This window comes from Notothenia coriiceps, unplaced genomic scaffold, assembly GCF_000735185.1.
Source record: "Notothenia coriiceps isolate Sejong01 unplaced genomic scaffold, NC01 NC01_scaffold00036211, whole genome shotgun sequence".
Lineage (NCBI taxonomy): Eukaryota > Metazoa > Chordata > Actinopteri > Perciformes > Nototheniidae > Notothenia > Notothenia coriiceps.
In genome coordinates, this window is record NW_011368912.1 from 29,336 (window position 1) to 48,488 (window position 19,153).

The 19,153-nt window shown below is 39.2% G+C and overlaps 2 protein-coding genes across 3 annotated transcripts in view; one reads left to right on the forward strand and one right to left on the reverse strand.

Moving 5' to 3' along the window:
- Positions 1 to 10,948, forward strand: part of LOC104963415 (uncharacterized) — a 15,394-nt gene extending 4,446 nt beyond the window's left edge. Inside the window, exons 3-13 of the mRNA XM_010791997.1 lie at positions 1,006 to 1,098; positions 1,177 to 1,381; positions 3,786 to 3,973; positions 5,165 to 5,262; positions 6,521 to 6,705; positions 6,967 to 7,157; positions 7,295 to 7,463; positions 7,556 to 7,665; positions 7,746 to 7,871; positions 10,352 to 10,478; positions 10,586 to 10,948. Coding sequence (XP_010790299.1) covers positions 1,006 to 1,098; positions 1,177 to 1,381; positions 3,786 to 3,973; positions 5,165 to 5,262; positions 6,521 to 6,705; positions 6,967 to 7,157; positions 7,295 to 7,463; positions 7,556 to 7,665; positions 7,746 to 7,871; positions 10,352 to 10,478; positions 10,586 to 10,596 — 1,503 coding nt within the window. The 3' untranslated portion in view covers positions 10,597 to 10,948. The remainder of the gene's footprint in view (positions 1 to 1,005; positions 1,099 to 1,176; positions 1,382 to 3,785; positions 3,974 to 5,164; positions 5,263 to 6,520; positions 6,706 to 6,966; positions 7,158 to 7,294; positions 7,464 to 7,555; positions 7,666 to 7,745; positions 7,872 to 10,351; positions 10,479 to 10,585) is intronic.
- A 91-nt stretch (positions 10,949 to 11,039) lies between these two features.
- atp6v0d1 (ATPase H+ transporting V0 subunit d1) lies at positions 11,040 to 18,328 on the reverse strand. Of its 2 annotated transcripts, none has more exons than XM_010791996.1 (9): positions 18,232 to 18,328; positions 17,424 to 17,598; positions 16,095 to 16,266; positions 15,146 to 15,318; positions 13,234 to 13,313; positions 12,976 to 13,053; positions 11,974 to 12,150; positions 11,808 to 11,885; positions 11,040 to 11,457 (listed from the first exon to the last, which is right to left on the reverse strand). In XM_010791996.1, the coding sequence occupies exons 2-9, from the start codon at positions 17,542 to 17,544 to the stop codon at positions 11,293 to 11,295; spliced, it is 1,044 nt and encodes a 347-aa protein (XP_010790298.1). In that variant the 5' UTR covers positions 17,545 to 17,598; positions 18,232 to 18,328; the 3' UTR covers positions 11,040 to 11,292. The 2 variants fall into 2 exon arrangements, with proteins under 2 accessions (XP_010790298.1, XP_010790297.1); XM_010791995.1 differs by having other exon boundaries at positions 15,146 to 15,324.
- Positions 18,329 to 19,153: the final 825 nt, after the last annotated feature.

Below are 19,153 nucleotides of genomic sequence, written 5' to 3' on the forward strand. Positions count from 1 at the left end.
CACACTACCAATAGAAATACATTGCTTTTAAAATCGTTCTGTGTTACACGAATCAATAGATTAATTTCGTGACTATAACACGAAATGCCGTGAGACTGGGTTGACAGTAGATATGTAATTGTAAAAAAAGTAATTATCAAATTAACCATGTCAGAAATAGAGACATTTAAAAAAGTGAATACAAAAATGTGAAATTATTGGTCAAAAGTCTGATTTTCATTTATCTTGTATTATATCAAATTTTTTATTATTTAACGAAAAAATATATTTGAGGCTGGGCATACATTTTTTTCGAAAGTTTCGTTCCCCGCTTTACAAATGTTATTAGTATAATTATAATTTCAACAATATCTAAGAAACTCTGCAACCCATCGAACGTTATTCACTATTTTAAATAACATTTTCTTTTACATTGTGGAAAATAAACCATTATCGTAATTCCAGAATGTGCTTTACTCATAATGGTTTACATATCTGGCTTCAGCCCGTTCAAACCGCAGCACAAATACATAAGTAATTGAATTTTTTATTATTTAATCATTAATCACCAATTTGACCATTTATCCTGTCAATAGAAAACATACACATATTCTTAATTAACTGAATCAGCGATTCTACTATAATTATTATATAATTGAAATGATACCTAAAAAGGTAGTGATGCCGTCACTGTGAATTCTTATTATTGGTTTGTATATTAACCTTGTGTTCTATATAACATTGGGAATTTTAACTTTATTTAGCTGGAGGCTTCAAATAAGTCCATTTGGTTTTCTGCCTCATCCTGCAATGTATACCTTTTGTATCTGTTATGTCTGTATTTTCAAGTTGTGCAAGAAATAAAGTGACCAGTGCAATCGGACAGATCATAAACAAAGAAAATGCCTTCCTCGTAACAATTCCCCATTAAATGTAATCATTCTATTATTCCATAGAGTTGATCCGTGAAGAGAATAATAAGTTAAAATCATTCAGAATCTGTTCAATATGTTTTTGTTTTCACAGGAACGGATTCAATATCTAAGCACTCGCATACAGACCAAGCTGCTGGAAAGAGTCAAGACGTTACAGCATCTCCTCGTGGAATTCAGACGGCAGGTAGACAAATGACTGCAGGATAAGTTACGTCAACAAATGCATTTACATTTTTTGAACTTGGCAACCTTCTCTCCACAGTCCAGGGACAGCGAGTTGCTTCAGGAGCTGAGTGCTGTTCCGCTTCATGTTTCCCAGCATGCTCAGGCTCTGCTGCAGCACAAACAGGGGGGTCTGCTGGCTCTGTGGCAGCACAGCCCCCTGCGCCGCCTCTTGACCGACAGCCTGCCGCGCCTCCTCAGCCTGCTGCAGCACGCCTCTCTGCTGGGACAACAGGAACTGAGGAGTGAGTCCACAGGGGTCACATGGCAGACATTGACTCCATGGGGTCGTGCATTTTGTGTCACTGAAAAGGAAATTGAGAAAGATTAAGAGAGCAGATAAAAGAGATAGGACGCTCTCGTGCTGCTTTGGTTTGGCCAATACTTTACTTTTCCTTAACAAAAACATTGTGGTTCTTTCACTTGAAAATTTAAAGAGGACACATTCGGCTAAATTCAGGTTCATCTTTATATTTAGTGTCCCTACTGTGACATGTCCACATGCTTTAATGTTCAAAAAGCTCTTTATTTTTCTCATACTGCCTGTGCTGCAGCACCTCTTTTCACCCTCTGTCTGAAACCAGAGCCCAGTCTGCCCTGATTGATATCCCTTAGCCTATCACATACAATGTGTTGAAGTGCTAGCCAATAGAAGCAAGTGTTACATAGGGATGTCCTCATGTAACAGAAGAAAAAATAAAGGAGCCCAATGGAGCCGTCTTAGCTTGGGGAAGTCTAGAGGGAACACAGGGAACACAGGGATTTTAGCCTTTACATTCACATAAAAAGCACAGTACAGGAAAGGGAACATCCCCAAAAGCTTAATAGGGCCTCCTTGGAGTTACTCTTGCGTCTTTACTTTTGTTCACATACCCATAGCCAACAACCCCGCCTGTATAATTAACCACCCACACCCAACTTCACAGAGCTCAACAATAAGGCCGCTAAAACCGGTAATTAATATAGACTGTATCTAGCCACATAATCACCACCTCATGTGTTGAAGGGCTAACCTAAACTAAAAGGCATGTCCTAGAATTCATAGCTATCGTAAAAAATATTAAATATGTTTAAAGGTGGGGTTTTATGAGATCAGAATATTTTCACTAACACTTTTCCTTGCCATCAGAGGCCAGTTATTCCTTTCTCTTATTTGCGTGGACTGCATTTATATATTGCTTTATCAGTCTTTGTGTACGGTGGCCAACAGGTGCAAACGGGCTAAAACTCTTCCATTAGGAGAAACACGCTGCAGCTTCAGAAGTGATGCAGATATAAAAAACACAAACGTGTCAAAATATACAAATCAAGAATCATCTTCACCAACCTGCCAACACATGCATGATGCACACAGCTGGGACCGGAGCGCATCAGCGATTATAAAGTTGGCCAACTGTCAGTGTTGGCAGAGTTAGTCTGTTTCATAATTGTAATTGTAAGTGTTTTGTCAGTATATTTTAAATGACTAGGTTAGCTACATTAGCTAACTAGCTTATATCAGATCTGCAATAATATCGGGAGGAATTGTGCAGACACATTGTTTAAATAAGCCAATACAACGTACATTTGAGGTTGACAGTGACAGTTGGCCAGTGTGTGCATCACTTTTTAGTGTCCCCTGATTTTCTTTGTGTTTTTAGCTTCTTGCAGGGTTTTTTTATTTGCAGAGTTTTTGTTTATGCAGCGCTTTTAGTTAACACTGCACATGTGTTTTTAAGTAGGTGAAGATGTTTCTTTATTTGCATGTGTTTTGGCTCATTCATGTTTTTTCATTTCCAGTGTTTTTGAAACTGCATTGCGTTTCTCCTTATGGAAATGTTTTGGACCGTTGTAGCGCATTTGCCCCTGTCGGCCACCGTATTTGTGACCTCTTAAAGCACTTTTACATATAGTAGATGAGCATTCCCGATTTGCACACATTCAGACAGAGGCTGCCGCACAAGGTCCCACTTGCTCATGCAGACTATTCATACAATCTCTCAAACATTCCCTCGGACTTACCTTGACATCCTGAGCAACTTTGGGTTAAGTGTATGTACAGTATCTTGCCCAAGGACATATCAATATGTGACAGTCAACTTGTGGAGGCTCGGATTTGTACCAACCTTCCAATTTGTTTCAAAGTAATCCAATGGCTTTGAGGAGAGCATTCAAAATTGGTAAACATATTATAAATACAGCGCACACTTTCTAAAGATAAGTTCCTAATACAACCCCACTTCAAAAATTCCAATCTTCCCTTTGAACAACTGGCCTCACTGGATAGGAGTGTGTACTGGTGTTCACGTGTACTGCTCTGTGATGTGTACGGTGCTGTAAGGAATTTCCTCCTGGGGCACAATAAAGTCTAAAGTAAAGTAAAGCAGGTCTAAGCCTGCTTACACTGATATGGCCAGCGGAGTTAAATTTGACTTTTTGAGTGAGTGCAGTCAGTCCCTGCCTTTCCTCAAAGCCAGAAATCGAATTTCTTCATGAAATCACAAACTAATTATCTTTTCCTTTGCGTCATTATATGACGCATGAGTAGCATCTTTTCACAATTTTTCTGTTGTCAGGATACTTTACCCCTACTTTCCATTTGAGTTATTTGAATGTGATAATACTGTTTATCTGCTGCTCTCATCTTAATGCATTTTGCTCTATTCTCAGGGCCCCTGGCCACTCTGGCAGGTGTGTACCAAGATGTGAAGGGCCAGAGGGTGGAGGCGCTGTGGAGGGAGGCTGTTTCTCTGTGGACTGACGGGCTGATGCATGTCCTCCCTGTGCTGATTGGGAACCCTCAGCTGAGGCCCCTGGCTCAGGCCGGGGTCACCACGCTCAGCGCCGCCCTGGATGTGGTGAGAAATACTTTTTTCTTAGCAACAAACGTTATAGTAAGATTAGCAAATTCTAGTGCTTTCAACGATTAAAACACTTAAATACAATAATATAGTTCAAATACTAGTGTTTACTCGTATTTGGGGGAGAAAAAGAAACCACGTGTGGTGTGTATGACAAACTGCTAATAGAAATCATAGGGTTTTTTACTTTATTATAACATGATATCTGAATTTATGGAATGAAGTCTGACAGCTAAAGCATAGACAAAGCTGATGTCACAGAGAGCCACTGTGATACCACTCATATAATGTGCGCTACACATGCATGGCATGTTATCTCTGCCGCTATCATACTGCGGGCTCTATCTGTCCTACAGTGGAGACTGTCTGCTTTCTCCCACTCCTGTGCAACTACAGGAGCATGGTTCAGCAAAGCGCCTTACCTCTGTACTAACCACACCTAAAGCCAACAAGTGCAGTTGCCATTTGTGTTGGATGAGGTGTTCCATTGCTCACTGATGTCCAGTGGTCTCCAGTCTGCAGATACATGTAGCTCGTGCCGACTTCTCCGTTTTGTTTGCCTTTGCACTGCCATGCGATTCATAGTAAACATCTATGCTGGAATTACAGGAAATATTTGAACAACTCGTTAACATTGACAGCCCTGGTAAATTCAATTTCGCTGACTAAAATAATGTGTTGACATTTAAGAACTACAATCCGAGTTGGGTTTAGGGTTACAGTAGGGTAACTTGTTTATGTTGTCTGCATCTAAATATCCAAGTTTCAAAAACCTGAAAGAGCTCTTGACTTGGTTTTCATAAACTGGGATACTTTGTGTTTTACCATCATAATCTATTTGTAGTGATGCGAAATCCTCTCAAGTTATGTAAAAAAAAAATGGTAAACATAAAATATAGAGTAGAACAATGTTCATTTTACTTTACTTTACTTTATACACACACACACACACACACACACACACACACACACACACACACACACTCACACTCACACTCACACTCACTCGCACTCGCACACATATTTGTGTAGAACAACCTTGAACTAAGCATAGCCCTGGTTACCGTGACAACAAGAAGCCAATTGGACATTTACCCAAGCCATATCCGCTGCCCCCTCCTCCCTGCCCTGTCATATGATGATAAACTTGTAAAATGGAACGATGACTGATGGTGTTCTGTGAACCAGGCAGGAAAGCATGCCAACCACTGGGTGGAGACCAGGCTGGCGATGGCTCTGTCTGGGGTCAGGAAACGCCTGGCCTCTGCCTACAAATTCTCCCCCAGGTACTGCACATGTCTCACATAAACATATAGAAAAGCTCCATGAAACACATTTTTTATTTAAATATTCCTTTCATTCAGTTATGAACAGAGGTCAGTGGAGGGACATATTCTTCCTTAAGTTTTAATAATCATGAAAGAAAGATATAAAACTATATAAAAAAAGTGAAATTGAATACTCTGTCTCTAAGAAAAGGTTTAAAAGATAAAAGTGACATTTACGAAAAGATAGAGGTTATTGAGTTTCTCTGCCTTGTATTTCTTAGATGTTTTGCCTGCTGATAGCACAATACAAAGCACTGCGGTAGTTAACTCTGGAGGAGATAAAAGCATGAAGGCCTTTCCTTACTCTGCAGAAGAAAATAAGGACTTGAGTTGAAAATAACTACCAGGTTGCGGGCCTCTTTTTTGAAATTACAACATTTTAGGATGTCCTATTGTTATTATCATTGAGCAAAGACATAATATAGGAAACATTAGTTGTGTCAGGTTCCAAGGGACATACAGTTGCATATCATTTAAGGTCTATACTTGGCATGGTTTGCCCGAGGGATAGCAAGTTAGTGGCAAGAGGAACCAGTATAGAGCCCTGGGGGGCACCCACAAAAGTAAGGATCACGAGAGGCTCCACGAATGACAAAGATACAAGCAGTAAGTCATTTCAAAACCATGTGTCGTGTCAAGCTTGAAAACCAGATTACATTTTTTCAATGGTAAGATTTTTGTTAAACATAAAAAAATCAACTGTGTGAAGATATTTGTATTCCTAAATCTTGGATGAAAACAAAAGCTTGGAGATAGGCCTAAAATGTGTAAAAACAGATAAATCTAACCATGGTTTCTTCAAGAAGGGGTAAAAAGTGGCAAAAGACAGGGAGTAGTTAATAATGATAAAATATTCTGACCACCTGCCTAAAATACAGGTTTTAAAGACCAGGTTGGAATGTCCTCTGAATGACAGGTGGATGAGCTAAGGGTTGACAGATTTCATGATTTTCATGTGCGGCTTTATCTCCAATATTCTGTCATGAAGTAGTTAAAGGGCAATTATTATGTAAAATCCACTTTTTCATGTCTTGTATACATACAATTGTGTCCCCTCTGTGTCCCTCACTGTAGTGAAAATGTATATAAACTCAAACTTCATAGTTGTGTATTTGCTGTTACATTCCAAAATCTTAATAAAAAATATGTAAGTTAATAAGAAAATTATTCCAGTAAGATATTTTTAACCTAGTTGCCTTTTCTTTTTTTTTTTCAGTGAGTGTTCGGTGGTTGTGTCAGTGCCGCTGCCACCGCTCCCCTGGTCCAGGGTGTCCGAGGCTGGACTGGTAGAAATCCTTCTGGAGGAGTGGCTCCTGAGACCCCTGCAGACCCTCGCCACAGTCAGGCCCACAGCTGAACTTTACCGTCTCAAAAGGAAGATGATAGACAGCCCGTTTAAACGTAAGACACATTTTTCAGTAAGAAACGCAATGCAACTTTAGGACTTAGAGGAATACTTTACCCCAAACAATGTCCCTTTGAGTTTTCCATTATATGACCACTTCCACTTCATTGCGACATTTAAATAGTAATGTCTCAATGAAAATGCATGTGTTTTAGATCGTGAGCATACAACTGGGTAAATGAGATTTTGTAGGTGAAATATTTCCTTTATTCTTGTAATTCTAATGATGTCTCTCTCTTTCTGTTTTTCTCTTTCAGACCAAGCTCTGTTGGTGGCGGATCAGTTTGTGGTGACATTTGATGGTCATCTGTATGAGCTCCCCCCCTCCTGTGCACTGCTCCTTGCTCAAGACGTCAGTGCTGAGCCTTCATTCACACTGCTGCGCAATACAGACTTCCTTCTCATAGAAATGAATAACAGCACCGTCACCATTCAGCACAATGGACAGGTACGTGTTAATTTTGGGGACTCCAAATAATTAGAAGAGTGGACTGTGTTTAGTCAGAGAACAAAATGAAAACTGCAGCAGACGGACTTCTTTCAACGTGCCTTTAAAAATAAATAAAATACATGTTTGTGTCCTAGGTGAAGGCCAATTGCAACCACGATGTTACGCGCACATTTCACAGTGACAATGGAGTAACTGTCAGAAGAGGGTCAAACATTGTGCAGATGTCCAATCAGAATGGGGCGTCAGTGTCATGTGACCTGTTGCTTGAGCTGTGCAGCTTCACTCTCGATGGATGGTTGCATGGTAGGTCTAAAACGAAAGATTTGACGTGAGTCCTGAGATTAAATATCCTACTGATCCTCATTATTGGGAACAACATGTTTTCTTCTACATAGGTGTGTCCACTGGTCTGTTGGGAACGAATGACAATGAATCCGGGAACGATTTTCCTTTGCTTGATGGTTCTCAGGCTGAACATTTGGAGGAGTTCTTCCATAGTTGGCAGGTTGGACAAGTGAGACACTTCAATTATATACAATAGACACAACCCTTCAAGAAAGTATTTATTGTGTCTGTTTTTTTCAGATGAATCTGGATTGTATTAAAGATCCAGGTGTAAAAGAGCACCTCCCTCAAGCAGCCACTGGCCCTCCCAGCTGTGACTCTTTGTTCTCCTCTCCTGATTCCCCGCTGAGCTCCTGTTTCAGGGTGGTGAGTGCAAACACGCTCGTGCGAGTGAATAATTCTTACCCAGCGGTATGTTATTAATGAGCCTTATCATCGTCTTGTGAGGATGGATGTGGATGTTACACAATTTAAAAACATGTGTCTGGCACAGCGCCTACCTGGCAGACCTAACTGATGCCAATGGTTTCATGACAAAGATAAGATAAAATAATTAGCCGGACATGATGAGCAATGTTAATGTGTCAGAACAAACATGATCCATCTGTACTGAACTCCACTCATAGGGTAGATAAAGCTAAAAAACTTGTGTCAATGAGTGCATTTAATTTCTTAGTCCTGCCAGAAGTAATGAAAACCAAATATACATATGTTTATCTAAAGCAAATTGTGAGACCAGCTTCCCAAGGGAGCTTCACGCAATTTCAGTGGAGGCTCAGCGAAGTGAAAAAAACATACAGTATATATATATTTAAACTTTTTATTTATTTACTCGTTTTGTGCATACATGTAGTTAGTTCAAAATACATTTACTAGTCAAATATATATTTTACTTACTTATTTTATTTATTTACTTATATTTTCCACACAGTATAAATTCAACAGAAAAAAAGCCTAAGAGTATGCCTTCAATCTCAAATCTAGGGTGGCCGACAAGTGCAACCGCGCTACAACGGCCCAAAACATTTCCATTAGGACAAACGCGCTGCAGCTTCATAAACTATGCAAATGTTAAAACACAAATATGCTAAAACACATGCAAATGAAAAACACATTGTCACCAACTTCACAACACATGCGCAGTATTTACAAAACATTCACCAAGAACTCTTCAAAGTGTTGCATAAATGAAAAAGCTGCAAAAACAAAATGGAAACAGGGATACTAGAAAGTGACGCACACAGCTGGGACAAGAACTCTTGTTGACATTCAGGGATTATTAAACTAGCCAACTGTCACTGTCAACAAGCGCTCAACAAACGCTGCATATCTGATCTGAGATGTTTCTTCTTTTGCATTGGTTTCTGACCAGTGTTACGCGTTTACACCTGCCTAACCCATAGAAGGAGTTTCTAAGCAAGGGGGAAAAAAGGGGGAAATATTCATTTGAAATGTCAAGTGAGTCATTATAATAGCAAAATAAGATCGCATAGTATAGCCCAAATGTGCGTGATTTATTTTTGAGTGATAGTTCAGAGAGAAGTTTTTCATACTTTCCCAGAATCCCAAACTGATAAAAGTCTTAGCATGTCATCTATTATGTATTTAGTGTAGTCTGTGTTATGTCAAACGGCAATATAAGGATATGTTGGTTAAATTGTTGAGTGCCTAAGGCAGGGGTGGGGAACCTCCGGCCCCCGGGCTGTATACGGCCCGCGAGACCATTTGCTACGGCCCTCGAGGTAATTTATAAACACACGCAAAAAAGAAAAAAAGAAAAGAAATCTAAACCGCAAAAAAATTAAACAAGCGAGTGCCTGTTTTTCCTGGCCAAGGTCAGGGTCCTTGAACACAACACGAGCCTAACGTGTCATCACGTGGTATATGTGTCGTCTGACAGGGGTGCAGTTCTTCTGACGGAGAGCACCAGAGCGTCGTACCCATAAAGAGCCGGACACATGCCGCAGTATTTTCGTGGCTGTGTCTTTAGTTGTAATCCCAGTGGCGATCTGTTCATCTGTCATACTGATCATACAGTCAATAACTTTGTTGTTATTAGCATTTGGTTAGCTAGCTATGCTAACGAATATAAGAAGCTTTTTCTACAACCAGTGAGGTAAAGGCACATCTTTATATGATCATTATAGTTATAAAAAAACAAGATAATAAAGTAAACAGGTATAAAATACTATATGACAGTAAATATTTTTTTTATTAATAAACAAGAATACAGTTTGAAAGGGGAGTGATTTGTAAAATATCCATAAAGAAAAATAAATCTGCTTACAGTTCTGTTTCATATTGATGTTGAGAGATCTATCCATAGATCTCCTAATGTTGCTCTCAAAGTGCACCAGATTGATGCTTTTAACTTCAACATTAAAAAAAAAATCTCGGGGGAGCATGCCCCCCGGACCCCACTGGAGGAGGTGAGGACCCCCCTAGAGGAGGTTAGGTCCCCCCCACTTAAAGCAGTCCACATGGATAGGAAACTAAATACTTTTGCAAACATCTTGTGTCCAATATGCTTTCTGTTTTGGTGGTCATGCCACAACCGTGCACGTGAATGCATGCACGAGTCATGGTAAAATATTAGGTTCCCCACCCCTGGCCTAAGGGTTCAAATAACCTTATCATAATCCCAAAGGCATCCTGGAATTGAGCAAAAGTAAGACAGGGTGAAGGCACAATTTTTTCCAAACATTGCAAGAGGCCTACAGTCCGTGACTTTGAATCCCCCTGATCTACAATAATAATCTTATATAAGGGCTTTGCATTGAGCAAACGAATGACAATGTATGTGATTGTTTCTGAGCTCCATGTTTACAAAGTGTTTTTGTTGTCAGGTGGATCCCAGTCGGTTCTGGTCGGTGTGTAAACTGAGCTCCTGGAGAGCACCCTGTAGATTAGCATCTGCTTTTGTTCATCTCTGCCGGCAGAACTACATACCTCTGGAGGTCCCAGTCCACTGCTGTAAGTCAGGCCATTACACAACCAAGGACGTGACTGGTTAGACTCACACCATGTTCTAAAGTCTGCGATTCTGAACTGCCCTGATATGTTTCTGTTTTTTTATTTAGTGAAAGCCTGACCGGACGCGCTGATGAAGAGTGAACATGGCGGATTTGTGATATCTGTTAGCTGCTAAAACTGACACATTTATACTTTTATACCACTGTTTGTGCTACATTACTTATATTTTGTATTGCATTTTGTTCTTAATTGTATATTTACACATTGTTATACCTCACTATTTAGACATCCAGATATTGGGCCAGGAACGTGAATGTGAACATACTATAACTACAGCAAGTTTATTATTAATCACAAGGCCTCATTTTTTATATTATATAACTATTTTACCCCAAAGTAATTGATCCTAACAAGCAAACTTGGACTATGAAGACATCAACAAATGTTTTTGATAAAGTGCATTACCTGTTGTATGCTATCTTACGATTGTTTATTAAAGACAGAACTTATAGAGAAGAGGGTAAACATAAAAAAATTAAGAAAATCAAAATGAAACTTCACCAGTTGATTAAATTAATCCACATTTTTTTGAATTACCGTTTTTTTGCTGTTGATGTTTTCGTTAAATATGCGAATAAGGGATTATCTAATTCTAGATTTCGGTGAATTTAGGAGAAATCTACATACATAAATAAACAAAGTTACTCAAATAAACACCCACATGTTGATTTTGGATGTTTTCTTTCACGAGCCTAAAAGAAGACATGTTGAAGAAGAAAAACACCCCAAAATGTACCAATCACGCTCCGTTAATTTATTTGAAGATAGGTATGTAGTTGTGTATCTTGGACTTCTGTCGCTGTGTGACACATTCTGCGATCCAGACAATGTTACGACTCTCCTGCTCCTTCAGTTTGATGTAGGAGTAAAATACTCCAAAGTGGAACTGTTGCAGGAAAGCAAGTGTGTTCAACTTCACCTGGGAAAAGGTAGATAATGAGAGTTCTAACAGACACAGAAAGGCACTTACAACACAAATAGATAGATAGATATTTTAGTTATCCCAAAATGTTCACTAACATATCGTCAGTGAAAATAATGTAAACAAACTGCCTTCTACGGAAGATGATTACTACCACCACAATGAGGGCTGTAAACTCATTGTGATGTTATTTTCACATGTGGCCACAATCCTCCTGTGAGTACTTTCAAGGTACATTTTGTGTGAAATGTTGTGCTTGGTCCAAATATATTGGTCCCAAACTTCAACAGCTAGATTGCACATCCTCATGGGACACTAAAGTCTGAAGAACCTTCAAATGATATTACCTCTTGTTCAAAGAATCTGTCTTCCAGAGTCTTGCATCCTGATTCTGGCTCAGGGTCATCACAAATGATCTTGTAGCCCTGCAAAGAGGTTAGGGTTCATGTTAACCTTGTTTACGACTTTGATTAAGTGCAGTCATAACACAGCAGGCAATGTGTTTGGACTCACTGGGTAGCAGTCTGCCACAGCTTTGACCTGCTCATGGTCCTCTGCCCTGGCCAGCAGTTGCAGTCCTTCAGGGTAAAGTTTGCCACAAGATGGATACAACACACTCCTGTCTGCTCCGCTGAGATCCGTCCCGAAGGAGTTCACTGTGATGATGAACGCACGCCTGTCTGCCTCAAACTGAAGCACATACACAGCATTTTTAGCAAAAAGAAATCTTACGTAGTAAAAACTTGAAGAAATTGTGAAGGAAATTCTACGAGTAATATGCTAGAAAACACAAAGAGGATGCTGGAGACAGGGAGCTGATGTCTAACAATACTAAGATTTAAATGAAGTTTGATCATGAGGATTGACAATGACTAAAGAACAAGGAAACATAGATGTGGCCACCCTGCTGCCACTGTGAGTGATGCAGGAAAGAGTCCTACAACGCGTAACATTTGTTAGCATTTTTGGCATGGAGCATGTTCTTTACCACTTCTGGTTCCCATCGTCTCATAGTAAAAAAAAATGTAAACATGTTTTTGGTTAAAGGCCGCAAATAAGACTCACAAGCTTATATTTTCACGTTTTGTTCTGCGACATTAAATACACTACTCATGTGACCGTAGTTTGTTTATAGCTTTTTATTACTGCCGAATATCTTTCCACAATCACAAAGAGGTGTTCATTTGTGGAGAATATCCTGCCAAATGTGATTATGTTTATCATATGATGCCCCTTCCGGTTAGCTACAATTTTACGTCATCACTGTACTACTCCAATTTGGAGCCCTTTCCCATCATGTATTAATTCTGTGCAGCAGCAATTAGCTTTTTATCTAAAGATAACTCCTCAAATATTGGTATTATCAGTTCTGGTCAGACAGCTCTGTATGTTATTTGACTACATTTAGGTGAGATGACCATAATAAGAAATATGGGACTTAAGACCTACTTGAATGATTCCTAGCATGAAAAGGACGGTCTACGTCAAAATATGTATAAAGTCTATTCACAGTACCTCCAGGACAGGACACATTGTATCTCTTGTGGCTCCACCAAGGCTCTTGCAGAAGGAGTGGAAAGACTCTAAATATGCCTTTAAAGAAACACATATTCATCATATCTTTAAAAAAGTCTTTAAGTGTCTGTAACATAAAACCCTGACCCCAAAGGAAGAGGGTAAGCACATTGTCCTAAAACTCAACAGTCCAGAATTTATATGAACACACAGACACACACATTACCGCTTTATAGTATAATTTTACCCTGTAGTCACCTTAAACAGCTTGCTTCTGAGAATTTCAGCTTCCATTTCATCCAGGTTGGTATCGGATACAGCTTCCTGGAAAAACGGAGCTTTTACACAACAACACAGTGGTATCATTAGTCTCTAGCATAACTCAATGTCTGTTCGAGCAGCTTAAAGACCAAATTGGCCGTGAAATGATTCAATTCCGATGGAATATCCGTGTTTGTGAACTTTGACCGGTTGACCAATAGAAAATTGTCTTGATGATGGATGGATGGTGTTGACGGTGGAGGGAGCAGTAAGCCTGACAGTCAAAAACGGAAAAAGTCATAATATTTTATTAGCTGTGTTGCTTGCCAATGTTTTCTCAGACCTATGTCCCTATGTTCCTGTAATTCACTCAATGCAACATTAAAAAACAATCCAAAAGAATATTCCTCAACTTAAAGAGACTAATGATGGTCCCTTATATAACCTCACTTCTCAACTTTTTGGAGAAGGTGGATAAAAACACAGGGTAAAATCCAACCAAGACTTTCCTGAAGCCGTCCCTCTCCCGAACAAATACTGTTCGTTGGCCATTTTGATTGCCAGTCAAGCTGGGCGTCGCTGTTTTGCATAGTTTTACTATCTCCAGAGTTGGGCCAAACCAACCTACAGAATACAAACTAATTCTCCCTTTCCCACCAAGCTGTTGTGTGACCGTGCCTTGATCTCATGTGTGACACAAGAGAGACATACGCTTTATAAAGTCTATGTGGTCAGCTTTCAGTGATTTATATTTGGCTCCAAAGTGAAGCTTTGTAAATGGCTATTCTTCAATAAAAACCAGACTATTAATACTGCCGGGAGGAAGAGTAAGCATAACAAATAGAGGGGGACTTTTATTGTTAAAACTAATAGGGATATAAATGAGTTTATCCACCATTTATACAGCCACTACTTAGATCCCGAGTTCCCGAGGATCAGGACACACTTTTAAGTGAGTAGTCCTGTTGAAGTGAAAATGCAAATCCCTGTGTCGTCAAACAGATTTGAGCCAAGCCACTTCATGTGTTTGGAAAACCTCAATAGGCTAAAGGAACATTGAGTGAGGGAACATCGCCTTATGGGAATTTGGATAAATATGTTCAAGGAACATTGGGCAAGGGACAATAGGCTGAGGGAACATTTGACAGGGGAACACAGGGGCAGGAAACATAGGCTGAGAAAAGAATTGGAGAGGGAACATAGGCTAAGAGAACGTCGCGTGAGGGAACATATAGGCTGAGGAACCATGGGCCAGTGGGAACCCCGGTTGAGGGAACATAGACTAAGGGAAAAACTGAACACTGGGTGAGTGAACACTGGATGATGTAGAAAGAGCAGAGGTTACGTTGGGTGAGGGAACTTAAGGCCAAGTGAACACAGGATAAGGGAACATAAGGTCAAGGTACCAAGAGTAGAGGGAGTGTTTTTCTTCTTTTGGCAAGTCTTGATTGAAATTTGGATCAAATTCAGAGTGAAAAAGAATGGAGAACAGAGAAAATATAAAGACGCTTCGAGAGCTACAGTATTGTCACTGCCTGAACTTTACCTAATTGTTTAGCGCATTGAAAAGTTAACTTATGTACCGTTTGCGCCTATAGTCAATGAGTCTCCTACCTTCTCCACAATCACATATTTTATACAGTATATAAACACAGATGATTCCACTCCCACTTTTAGGTGTTAAACAATGATATATTTTTATATTTAATTTGATCTCCAACCATAAAGGGTCCCTATTCATCAAACTTCGGTTTTTGAAAATGTTTCCTCCCCATTATAAAACAATTCAATTTTCACTTTAACACTGGAGATATAAAATCATCTCAGGTGTTAAATCTTATTTGAGAGTTTATCTATAGTTACCATCTTCAGGAGTTATAGTTAAACACAAAGGATTGAATGACCCTACCCAGTGGTGTGTCCACCAGGATGGCCGAGTAGAGCTCAGTCGGGGTGCGAGCGATGCCCACTGCTGCCATCTGATCAAAAGCTCCTAGTGGGTGACAACGTGGGAGAACCTCTGCCACATCTCTCTGTTTCAGGGCACCTGTGATCAGCATCACCACATTGTCGATCATGTAGCTGTAGCTATGGCAACACAGAGTAAATAGATGTTACTTCATTTGTGTGCATGGCATTTTATATTACATCCCTTTTACTTAAGGCATATTGAACTATTTTAAATTTTAAGAAAATGTTTACCTATACATTGCTTTGACTCAATTTGAATACACATTTTGTGAAGCAGTGCACATTTTTAAGACGACGGCTGATGGTTGAAATGTCCACATTTGCTAGCTAACGAGCGAGCTAGCAAGTTGGAAACCCGTCGTATCTCTCAATTCACGTACTTCTTTATCTAGCGAATGCCTGGTTGTTGCTAGCTAGCTAGCAACGACCGTTCACTATTAAATGAACAGTTGCTTCTTTATAACAACACTATACTGCTGTGTTTATTAAATAGTAAAAATAATATAAAGTATATTTTTTAATTGTATAATGCTGTGTTCACCAGAGCAACTGCAATCTTGGCAGGTCACACAACTTCCGTCAAGTTACCAAAGTGGTTATCATTGAGTGCGTGAAGTCCCCAGCGTTTCACACTCAACTGTTTGACTGTTACGAAAAATCATCCCGGTACCTGAATTTTGGGTCACACTTAAAATAGCTTAGCTAGGTAAAGAAGTACGTGAATTGAGACACAGCATTTGAATCTTGTAGCACACAAAGATTTGTGAAATTAAACATTTAAATGGATTGGATTTGGGACTTGTAGAAAGCAAGATATATGGAGAGATTAAAACAGGAACTATGTCTTGTGATCTTTGTATAATTCTTAATGAATTACATTATCGTACGTTATATAGTCAAGGAAGGTGGATAATGGAGGCAGGGCGTTGGAGCGAAGGCAGCTGAATTCAGTCACCAGGTTCTCCCTCAGCTTGCTGTCCACCAGAGACACAGTCAGGTCCTCCTCAGACGAAGACAGCATCTTACCATAATCTGTGCTCTGCAGATGCAGCTTCATGTCTGGGGAAAGAAAAGAACATTTTGTACAACATTTATCGTCCTCATAGCTTAACTTGAGCTCAAATCAGTGTTTTTCCACAACGGCTTCCTGGGAGTTTGCATTTACAAAAGAAAAACAGGAAGTTTATACAGTATGTAATTCACACATGGCACTCCCTGACTTTTGACCAATTTGTTAAACGGATTTCAGCGGATGGCGGACACATATGGTGAAAAAGAAACTGCATTGGGTCTGTTAGGAGAACTATCTCAAACAATTTCCAAGATCCACAAACTTACAGAACTGGTGAGTGGGAAAATAAACATTCCTGAAAATATACTGTACACAGTCTTGAGCTCAACACTAACAAGTCATTTGTCTTCATCCACACTGACTTGCCCTGTAGCCTATGTGTCTCCCAGAAAGGAATGCCTATTACCTTGTAAGAAAATCAGATTACTGTTTTGAAAAACTGGGTCCAGGTTAGAAAAGATGATCCCTGTCAGTTACACTGCAGTAAATTACCCTCTGATAGCAGACAACTGGCATGTTTCCTTTTTTTAGACCATTACTCAAGTCTGTCAAATGGTCTAAGATAGTATATTTCTTATGTTGTTTATGTAGGACCAGCATTCAAGTGTGCACCCTAAAATAACTCAGTTGAGAGACATTTTACTTTTTTACGTTATATTACGTTAATAATTTTGATTCACAAAAATAAATATTGTCAGTCTGATCAAGAAATGCTCAAAGTAGCTTGCACTACTTATTCCAAGTAGCTTTTGCTAGCCAAACTAGATGTCTCTGCTTTGCTGTAGTAAAGTCGTTTTTAATTGTCAAAGCTGTTGAAAAGGTATTTTTTACCAGTGGCCGTCAAACTATGCAAGTCCTCCCCATTTTTCTGAAAAATCTGACACTAAGAACAACAGTCATATCAATATTATTTGGAACATCTACAGTTTTTTTTTGCTCTAAGAGTTTTTACTTTAATTGCCTTATTTGTATCAAATTATATTTTTTCACTTGTTTACATATAATAGTATGTACTCTACTTTGAATTTTCCTATGCTGTTGTAATTTTAGAGCATTCTCTGACTCAATAATTCCCATCTGGATGTATACAGTTCTACCTCATCCAATGCCTGTAAATTAGCTTCCCCAACACCAACATGCTTACCATCAAGTGTGTCACACTGGGCCAGATTGTGATAGTCGGTGTCAGTCAGGATCCCAGCCTTCATTCCGCGGACCAGACCCTCCAGATAGCCGTGATCCTTGTTGAAACTGAGCTCTGCCATGGTGCCAATGAGCCTTTCTTTAACAAGCCCGAGAGCAGTTTAGAGAAATGCTGTCTGAGAAATTATATTTCAGTGTTCAAATGAGTCTTTCTTTAGTGCTTTTTTTTAGCTGTAACTTCTGCATTATTCCCTGTCTGACTAATATTCATGCACTTATTGTCCCTTCCTCTTTGACACCAATAAATTCCATAACTGCCCGAAATATGTCCGCTGTCTCACTTCCTAGTACATTTAGTATGGCTGGTTTTAAGATAGGTTTCCTTAGCATAGCAATACATCATTATAGAAACACCTTAATACGGGTAAAAGTCCTGCATTATAAGATGACCTTAGATAAGATAATGAAAATAGTAGCATCAGTATACTTAAAGTAAAAAAGTAAATGTACTATTATGTTCCATTACATAATCAGATTAGATTAAATTTGATATACTTTATTCTTAATTAATTGGGAAATTATTTGACATAGAAGCATACCTCATTAGTTAAGAGTTGTTTTTGCAATTGTTTCCAATTGTCTTTTCTTTTTTTTAAATGCATTGTATTTTTGTATTGTGTGTTAAGGAACTTTCTCTCTGACATGTGCTATAAATAAAGTCACTTGATAATGTAATAGATTAAGATTTGCAAAGTAACTAGTAACTAAATGTATTAAGATGTAGTTGAGTGAAAAAGTTAAATATTTACCTGTAAGATGTTGTGAAGTGATACTGTGAAATGGTGCTTCAGTGCAGGACTCAAGGAAATGTACATGGGGCCTTTCTCACTTTGGTTAAATGGATTCCTTGCGTTCCTCACTTGCGTCGTTTCCCTGTGACTAGTCCCTCCCACCAGGGAAGTATGGAGGGACGCAAGGAAACCACGAGAAGCAGGGAAATGAGTTTTAAGAGCAATGGGACGTCCTTTCCTCCGGAGCGTCACGTGAAGCGACGTCCGTTTGTGATGACGCTGCACAGCTGATCGTCAGACAGCAGCCAGCTCTGTCCCCGTTATTTCGACACACACCCCCGCCTCTGTTAGTAGCCTACACATTTACTGACACAAACATTTGTATCATCAACGCCATTCTTAAAATGTATAAACGAACAATAGTTTGATTAATATTGATTAGAGTGCACAAAATAAATAAAAATAATTGCGAGAAGAAAAAGAGATATAAATATATCAAAACCCAGTTAGATTAACATTCATTGGATTGCACACTTTGTTTGTTTGTTTGGATATGTAGCAAATTAACATTTTAAATAGCACTTAATGACTGACTGAATGGAAATGATAATAAATGAAAAAGTAAAACGAAAAAAGCGATCATGAAAATGTTTCCAAAAAATAAATACAATGATTTTTGACCACTTTGTTGTTCAGACATATCAGATATACTTGTAACTAAATGATAATTAATTGACAAACACGGTATTAGAACTGAGGAGTGACTCCCGTGAAGGTTCATGTAATTTTCTTCACTCCGCTGGGGAACTGGCTCTCATGTCAAGAAGCTCATCAGTGCATGCACCTGCAGTCGTCCAAGTCAGTGAGCGATACACAGTAAGGGGGCGGGCGAGTGATCTGAGGATTCATCGGAGGTGGTCTGGTGGTTCCTCGATTATAG

Bases quoted from the DNA above. Each gene is read 5' to 3' on its own strand.
- atp6v0d1 (XM_010791995.1), bottom strand. From the start codon at position 17,544: ATGGCAGAGCTCAGTTTCAACAAGGATCACGGCTATCTGGAGGGTCTG. The intron at 16,267-17,423 runs GTAAGCATGTTG...TTCTTTCCCCAG, and splicing joins CCAGTGTGACACACTTGATG to ACATGAAGCTGCATCTGCAG. The intron at 11,458-11,807 runs GTAATATCATTT...ACCTTTTCCCAG, and splicing joins ACAGATTCTTTGAACAAGAG to GTGAAGTTGAACACACTTGC.